At 44.2% G+C, this 9,156-nt stretch overlaps 1 protein-coding gene across 1 annotated transcript; it reads left to right on the top strand.

Annotated features, from left to right (window-relative positions):
* The first annotated feature begins 817 nt into the window (after positions 1-817).
* Positions 818-5,525, top strand: LOC129601502 (uncharacterized). Its single transcript, XM_055500337.1, has 5 exons — positions 818-996; positions 1,880-1,973; positions 3,890-4,293; positions 4,843-5,167; positions 5,381-5,525. Exons 3-5 carry the CDS (start codon positions 4,068-4,070, stop codon positions 5,523-5,525), a joined length of 696 nt encoding a protein of 231 aa, XP_055356312.1. The 5' UTR covers positions 818-996; positions 1,880-1,973; positions 3,890-4,067.
* The last annotated feature ends 3,631 nt before the right edge of the window (positions 5,526-9,156 follow it).

The raw sequence follows: 9,156 nt of genomic DNA, 5'->3' as shown, positions 1-9,156 counted from the left end.
TTTGGCAAGTCGCAGCGAAGCTGCCGCCTGATCAGCCGTCACTGCACGACCAGCGCTTCTATCATCCCTTTAACAGACTGGAAATACGCTCGAGTCTGCTGGACAATATCACGGTATTTTCTCAGCTGAGCGAGTTTAACATTTTGAAATTGATGGAACTTGCTCTGTGGGGAGCCGGATTTGTAAAGTCATACGAAGGGTTCGATCGATTTTTTGCTTCATACATGACGACTCGTCATGTATGAAAAACATAAACATTAAGAAACATGCAAAAGGTGAGGAGCATTTCAACAGAGAGAAGCATTACAAAATATTTTTAGTTTTTAAGAAAAGACAGATAATCTTCCATAGAACCGCAGCCGAAAACATCTTTTCCATTTTGCGTACCGCCTTCCGCTAGTACCTTGTTACCATCTTTGCGTGGTATATTCCACTGTAAAAGAAAAACTGTTTCAGCGAGATTGACAAAAGCCAAAAAACTTTGATTTCAAAAACCGTTAATGGCAAAGATTTCTCTGGTCTGAGAAACAGGGACAGTATATCTATATAACGGGTACCCGTTATATACTGTCCTTGGAAAAACCGGTTGATAAACGTGCACCTGAACTTTCAGCCTCTTTCTTTGCCCTTCAACCGCTCACCTACCACCTACGGTACTAAGCCGGATCAAGGGTCATCGATTTTGACTGATTTGATTTTTGTTTATCTGTTATACCTTATAGTGGCATTACCACGATTGTGTATTCATTAGTTGGTGCACTGTTCAATATGCAGCACCTCTCATTTTACCAGGTACCCCCGTGCACAAGTTCCCCATGGGAAGAGAGGTTTGCGGCAGAGAAAAAGATCTGTTTCCTCAACCTTTTGGCAAAGAAAAATTCACGTCGTGTCAATGCCGGAATGCCGATAAAGAATGTACGCAACTGTCTTGTCCATACAAACCGGCTTGTCTGCATCCTGCTATCCTTCCAGATATCGAGTGTCCAACTTGTCCCAGTAAGTGCCTATGGGCATCAGTTAATAAGCCATTTAAACGTTAATAAATGGCTTAGGCTATTTTGCCGCAGTAAGAACAATATGCGGCAATATAGCAGGTTGGCTATTTTGCCGCACACTGCGGCTCAGTAGCCATAGCCGGTTGATAAACGTGCACCTGAACTTTCAGCCTCTTTCTTTGCCCTTCAACCGCTCACCTACCACCTACGGTACTAAGCCGGATCAAGGGTCATCGATTTTGACTGATTTGATTTTTGTTTATCTGTTATACCTTATAGTGGCATTACCACGATTGTGTATTCATTAGTTGGTGCACTGTTCAATATGCAGCACCTCTCATTTTACCAGGTACCCCCGTGCCCGCAGTGCCAGCGGCAAGTTAGCTGGTTAACTATTTTGCCGCGCACAGTAGCCATAGGTTATATCATTCTAATTAAGCTGATGTTTTCTTATGGATGCTTGGCAATTTTTTGCAGCGATATCGCTCTTTGGCTAGCAGTTCTTGGAGCAAACAACTAATTTGAATATCAATAACCTAAGAATGAGATCTAGGAATATCATAAGAAGAACCTAAGAAACAAAAAAACAATAGAATTACCTAAGAAAAACTTCAGAATCGCCTAAGCGTAAGTCTAAGAATAACATAAGTACAACTTAAGGAAAACCTAAGAAAACTAAGAAACCTAAGAAATCCATCAAACATACTGCGGTAAAATAGCGAACCAGCTGAAAACCCGCAGTGTGCGGCAAAATAGCCAACTAGCTAACTGGCCGCTGATACTGCGGCAAAATAGCCACTCCGTTAATAAATACCAGTGATACATTAACCCTCTTACGAAACGTGAACGTACAGTGGCGTATAAGCTCGCATTTTTTTATATAGAAAATGGTGAATCGATTACGGGGAAATTTATACTGGAAATCCTAACAGAAATCCTACTGTATTTGGATATTCACTCTCAAGCTAAAGCAAAACGGTGAGGGTTTAGATACTTTACAGACCGCGCGCGGAGTGCTTTCCGGAAACATCTTGCAGCCACTCCAGATCGATTTTTTTTGTAAACTGTCTAGCAACGGCTTCTGCGCACGAAATTCTCCCGGTGGCCAAAGGGAGGGTTACTCGCGTTTTTTGTACAGTCTGTTCCTTAAAAAACACGCTACGTATAATCGGCTAGAATCACCGTATTAATTCATGACACATGGCATTCGGTGTTGCTAATTTTAAGCAGAGTTGCTTTATTAAAGTAGCTTCTGGATTCCAACTGAACTTTCACTTTTTGTAAGGTATGTGCTTACCGTACGGGTTTATTCCAAAAGTTACGAAATTTCAAGGAGTATATTAGAATGATGCCAACTGATCAGGGCAGATTTTCTCCCTCCAAATTCAATAAATTCTCATGTTTTAAAAAATGGTAGTTTACTATTGTAGTATGCTTAAAAATATATTTTTTCTGCCACCGTCAAGGGGGCGTGGCTAGATAACAACTAAAAAGTTTGCTTACTATCGCATACTGTGTAATGCAGTGCAGTATAAGTTACTCGTAATATTATTATTATGTTACAGTAACTTTCTCCTGCAGCACCGCGGACTTTTGCAGCTGTCGAGTTATGATGTAAAAGAGGCCCACGCGCGCCAGCTCGCACCGTTGCTGCCGGTGTGAACATTTTCGCAAATTTGTTATGAAGTACAGCACGTATCTGTTTATTAGCAGAAAAAGGTTTGCGCAAAGGTTTTTGTACAACTTATTGTTTATAGCACCCATCGATGAAAATTTTTCGAAAATGTGCACACAGGCAGCAGTGTGAACAAGGCAGCCGACGCACGTGGGCTTCTTTACATCATTGCTCGACAGCTGCAAAAGTCCACGGTGCTGCAGGAAAAAGTTAACATAATAATTACGAACTTGTAATGCACTGCAATGTTAGACAGTATGTGAATAATGTGATAGTACGCAAACTTTTAATTGTTGTCTGGCCACGCCCCCTGGACGATGGCAGATAAAAATATTTTAAGCATACTACAATAGTACAAGCCCGTCCGGATAATGAGCACGTAAAGGTACAGCTAACGCATATTAAGCGCGATGTTAGCGCTTAGCATGATGGCCACTGCACTACGTTTGCCACCATGCGTAAATGCGCTCCGCAGTTAGATTGTCCCTTACTGCACCGACCATTTTCTGACCACCTTCCGCCAGGCAACTACGATTATTCCCATTGAAATATATGGCGTGCTCCAGGCCACCCGCCAGCCAAACGCATGTTACGTGGTTCAACCCTATGGCGTGGCGTGGCGTAGTATCTTGTTTGGCGTAACACATGAATTTACATTTTTCGCTGTTCTCTATTGTGCTCATCATCCGGACGGGCTTGTACACTACCATTTTTCAAAACGTGAGAATATTTTGGGTTTGGAGGGGGAAAATGTGCCCTGGTGATTGTACCTGTGTGCGTACTGTGTTGCAGATGCGTATCTGTAGTTACAATGTGTACATGGGTGCACTGTTAGGCTTGATATCCATAATCATAGATTTTTCTTAGAGAATGAACATCCTTTTCCCACGGCACGAGAAAACGATTTCCCCTCGAAAAGGATAGCTGATGATAGCTCAAAAGTATTCCATGATAGCTCAAAAGCTGAAGCGGTCATAAGAAGAAAATAACTAAAATAATTCGCAGTTGTTTCTGGATGACACCTTAACCGATTCCAGATTGAATATTTAAGAGATTTTTAATATTACACACCTGGGGAAGCTGAATTGGTCAAACCATAATTTAAAACATAAAACCACGGTTCTGTCGTAAATCATTATGAAATTCCTGGTTTAGACTATAACTGAGAAATAAATGATTTTTGCAGTATGTGTGATATAACTTTTAACATGTGATACAGCACCTGTCATCTGTGGAACGAACTACTAACGCAATCTTCTCCATTGGCCTGCTTCACGGTGGACTTCCAGTGTGTCAGCACAGAGGCGTCAGGCCTCCGGGAACATGAGTGCTATCTTGCTAGTTACTTAGTGGATCGCCACGTCGGTAACCTAACCAAAGTTCTGGTTCTGGCTAATATGGACCGTCGTGGAGCAGTTCGAAGCACGATGCAGGCGGTGGCTTCTTTGCTGAAATTCAAAAGCATCCGTTTACCGATAATACAGATTAAGGACTGCGCTGTGACCTTTGAATTATATACTCTTGGTGGGCACCATAGACTGCAGAACCTTGACGTGCTAATGCCATCTTGCCGAAAGCTCCTTGTCAGCAATTACGCCATTCGATACCCTTTATGTGACTGCTGTAAGTCGAGGAAGTGCAACAATATCATGGTTATTTTATGTACCCGTAAAGAGAGCACTGTTCAGACAACTCTGATAAACTGTACATTAGGGAAAACAAGCGTACAGAATACATGCAATTAATTTTACTACAGTATGCATCATACAATACGATTATCGTATTGTATGATGCATACTGTATTACGATTCATACAGTATACAGTTTACCACATTATGATGGGCGTATGTGGTGCGGACTCATGGTTATTTTTTGCTAGTCAGGGTACTCACAAGCCGGTAATAATTATAATTCTTGCATTTGGGCGTAATCCCATGATCTGGGGAAAGATAACCGTGAACTGTGCACTTTTACTGTTTCCGTCCATCATACGCCGTCATCGCTACTGAGCTCACTGGTGTGCTTGAATTCGTAGCCTTTGTCGAAAACAGTCATAGTGCAAACTGCAGGTAAATTAATGTCTAGTACTAATTATTAAATTATTTAATGAAGTCTTACAGTGGCTTTATGTGTACATGTTGGACGGTTGGTAAACCACTGGACATGTTCCAGGCACTTTCCATCATATGGTCAACGAACAAGCCACACGACCGGAAGAATTTCCGCTGTTGATTCCAAAGATGTTGTTTGACGGCTCCGCAGTGCTTGTGAAAAAACCGGCAGCCCCTTCCACGAGGGGTTTTGGTGCGCGATTTCCATCTTCCGACGGATATTCCGACGATTTGGAGGGCGCAGTGAGAAGTTTTGGCCATCACGTAGACAACGAGCTGCCGTTGGCGGAGTGGGATATGGATCAACTGCGACAACAACACACTGCAATGGTTGACACGTGGTCCTATCCCTCAGACTGGCAGGGTTTTCGGAAATTTTTACAATGGTCAGAGATGTACTTTTTGCAAAAGAAACTGATAAATCTCGGAAAGTAACGTAAATTTTCTGGTGTTATGCTAGATCAGAAATTTAGATTAAATTTTAATTCTCACGTTTCGAAGATATTGACAGCAAGTTTATACAGCTCTTGAAAGGTCACCCGTTCCATTATACGTAGTTAATCACTTAATGTGCTTAATGTAGCAGTGTGTTTTTTCAGGCACACATTTGATGCAAAGCAGACGTCGACTAGCTTTTGGGAGAATCTGGACCTGCGCGATTTCGATAGCCTTCCCTTGAGTCGATATATTCTGCATTTCCTGCAACAGCACAGAGATCTGTCCCTTGGTCAACTGCGATGCTGAGTTTTATGAAGAGAAAAACAACAACGCGTGTTGGTATTATTACGAAATCAACTTGCTAATTACAGATTGTGTTCAACACTTCTTTCGTTTTGGTAACATAATTTAATATTGTGGATGAAATCAAACAGTATTAATCTACAATTTTAAGGCAGTCGTTGCACTGATGTGCAACCAAAGTGGACTTCTTCTACTTACAATTAGCAGTACCATGTTCATCAGATTTCTTCCGTTAACTGAATTGACATGCAGTAATGATGGTTTTTACGTTGTGGTATATTCTTTACTGGCTTGCCAATCAGTTTAAACAAGCCTTTGTAAGATTTTTTTCTGGATTAAGGTCTTTAATAAGTTTCACACGTAAGTAAAAAACTGAGTACTATAGCAGAATGCAACACTTCATCTATGCTAATCTGGTCGGGGATAGTGCCCATCACGCAAATCACGTTTCCCCGTTGCATCTGAATAGATAACTGTTGTTTAAAAAACTCTTTCGGCTGTTTCTGGCCTGTGGCAGCGGCAATGCCGTTTACAACCTTCTCCACCAGGTTTTTAATTCCGGGCTCCATGGTCCATAAATTTCAAAGGCTGCAGCAGGCAAGTGCTAACGTAGTTGCAGCCAGTCTTGTTTTGGCAATTTTGCTCTCCGCGTGCTCGGCTGTTCCTCCAACGTTTACATAGGCGCGGTCGATATACAATGATGCAGCGAGTGTGTCCACACAAGTTACATCCACAGCCAGTGGTTTTCCACGCTCCCATGGAGAAAGAGTAATTACTGCACATCTGGCCTTTTGTGATCTTTCACAAACAGGCCTTTCGTCCCCTTCCTGGATGGAAAATCTGCCGTCTTCAGGGCACGAGTAAACTCACCACTAATACCGTTATGCTGCGGCAGTCTTCCGGCTGACCGTTTGCAACACAACCCGTGCGGGCCTAGGTCGTCGACCATGGCCCGCCACAAACGCACACGTGAGGGGTAACGACGGGTACTCCTATGCGCAGTGCAACATTCATACGGAAAGCGTTACCGAGACATGCTGCCGGTAACGCATGGATCCACACAGCGGATTCAGGGGCTGATACGGCCTTCAGGTGAGCGACTTCCTCTTTAGTGACCCGAAGTGCTGCCAACCTCGATAATGCCTACAGGGTCATGAGGGTATCCCAGGCTTTTTGAACGTGGCGTAACGCCTCGGTCGGAAGTTCTTCCGTGTTGGCCAGTATTTTCCTGGCGCGCGTTGGTGAGGTCACTTCCGTTGCTGTCAGCGTCGGGCAAAGCCGGGAGACCACAGGGCGCAACGAGGAAGCCGATGCCAAGTAGGCGGCGGAGGATGCAAGTTTGCTCTGCCAGCTTTGTAAGATTTTTCTGTCCATCTTCAACGAATGTTACGAGTATTTTACCAGTTTGAAATAAGTAAGCCACAGTAAGGATTGAATTCACGGAGAAGCGCATTGAGACTGTAATACTTGTTCAGATTCGCTTATAGTCTGGACGGTGTTATAAACTATCGGAGTGATAGCAACACAGTTACTCGTATCATCAGTGGTAATAAGGAAACGCACAAAAACTTAGCAGTCAGCACGAATGCCTTCAAATGCGGGCGAAAAGCGTCGGCTGCGAAAGTTTGACAATTTAAATAAGTAATAGCGCATGTAATGGATGACAGATCCCCGGTTCCCACAGCAGCTGTGAGAATTATCGTTTGTGGGCCGATTGACTCCCCAATTTGGGGAGAATTGTGTAAAAGCAGCTAAGCTGCTGCTCGTGCGGCTGCGCATGTGTCCGCTCCGGAACAAACCGCAGGCTAGTAGGGCCAAAATGTTCAAGCTTGTCGGTCGCCTATGATTTTGCTGTAGCTGCTACGTGAAGCTTCCTGTGCGATTGACACCGACAATCACGAACTCGCAAATTCAGAACGTGGAGACCCATATTTTCAGTTTTGAGTTCCATTCTTGCTGCATGCAGATGTTTTGACGTGACTGCTGTTTTGATTTGACTTATACTAGGAAAGTGCACTCGCTTCTGGCGGGCACTGCATGACCGAAGCGTAGCGGTAAATTTATACGATTATGAAGTATGCAAAGATAAATCATGCAACCGGTGAGGTTATTCCCATACATATAAATATTCCGCTGTTCTCGGAACATGGCAAAAATTTCGGATGAGTCATTTTTGCCGGGTTTATTGAAAAATTTCTCCAAAGTCTACTTCGAGGAAAATTATTGCTGTCTCAGTTACGGCAACTGCCGGAGGATGCATGAGTTCATCATCTGTAGACGTTTTCTGTACAATATTTAATGCAGTTTTCAAATTTCATCTTTGACGAATCGGGTATCTTCTAGTCATGTTTGTTTTACCCGGTTACCATTCGAGTAGATGACGGTAACTTTTCGACGAAATACTTGCTCATTTTCTACATTAAGTGATTGTTAAATGCGGTTTGATAGCTTGTCCATGCCGGTATTGCGCTTGTCCCACTGAGCAGTTGTTACCGTACTTCCGGGCTTTGTATTCAAATTCATGGAGCGGTTCAAGCATTCAGAGTTATTTTAGCAGCAAATTGTGTAATGGTAGAAGGAAACCGCCGTATAAGTAACCAAAAAAGCACTCATGGTTGTCGCAAGCCACAAGTATAAACTGACTTGCGCCTTTTACGTTTTCGAGTAAGGTGGTGGTGACCGATGAGTAAATGCAATCGTTTACGTATGGACCGGTATGGTGTGTAAAAGATAGGAACGCAAAACCTAGAATTATATCAAAGAAGTATATCTCTGAAACGACAGTAGGCAACACCGACGCTCGTGGCGTTCACCGACGGACACCGCGGTCTGCAAGCGCCTTGAGTATGCCTGTATGCTCGCGTGGGTGCATTTGATAGTAGGGAGGTCGCGCATGTGTGCATTAGGTAGCGGTGACCGACAGACACCACAGTTTGCAAACGCCTTGAGTATATACGGCCAGCGCGCATGTGCGCATTCGGTAGTAGGAAGGCCGCGCATGGGAGCATTAGGTGGCGGTGACCGACAGAAACCACAGTTTGCAAGCGCCTTGAGCATATACAGCCAGCGCGCATGTGTGAATTCGATAGTAGGAAGGCCGCGCATGTGAGCATTAGGTGGCGGCGACCGACAGACACCACAGTTTGCAAGCGCCTTGAGTATATACGGCCAGCGCGCATGTGTGCATTCGGTAGTAGGAAGGCCGCGCATGTGAGCATTAGGTGGCGGTGACCGACAGAAACCACAGTTTGCAAGCCCCTTGAGTATATACGGCCAGCGCGCATGTGTGCATTCGGTAGTAGGAAGGCCGCGCATGTGAGCATTAGGTGGCGGTGACCGACAGAAACCACAGTTTGCAAGCCCGTTGAGTATATACGGCCAGCGCGCATGTGTGCATTTGATAGTAGGAAGGCCGCGCATGTGAGCATTAGGTGGCGGTGACCGACAGAAACCACAGTTTTCAAGCGCCTTGAGTATATACGGCCAGCGCGCATGTGTGCATTCGGTAGTAGGAAGGCCGCGCATGTGAGCATTAGGTGGCGGTGACCGACAGAAACCACAGTTTGCAAGCCCCTTGAGTATATACGGCCAGCGCGCATGTGTGCATTTGATAGTAGGAAGGCCGCGCATGTGA

Source organism: Paramacrobiotus metropolitanus, unplaced genomic scaffold (genome assembly GCF_019649055.1).
Source record: "Paramacrobiotus metropolitanus isolate TYO unplaced genomic scaffold, Prichtersi_v1.0 Parri_scaffold0000242, whole genome shotgun sequence".
NCBI classification, from domain to species: Eukaryota; Metazoa; Tardigrada; class Eutardigrada; order Parachela; family Macrobiotidae; genus Paramacrobiotus; species Paramacrobiotus metropolitanus.
The sequence above is the reverse complement of the archived record's forward strand: the minus strand, read 5'-3'. Positions and strand labels throughout refer to the sequence as shown.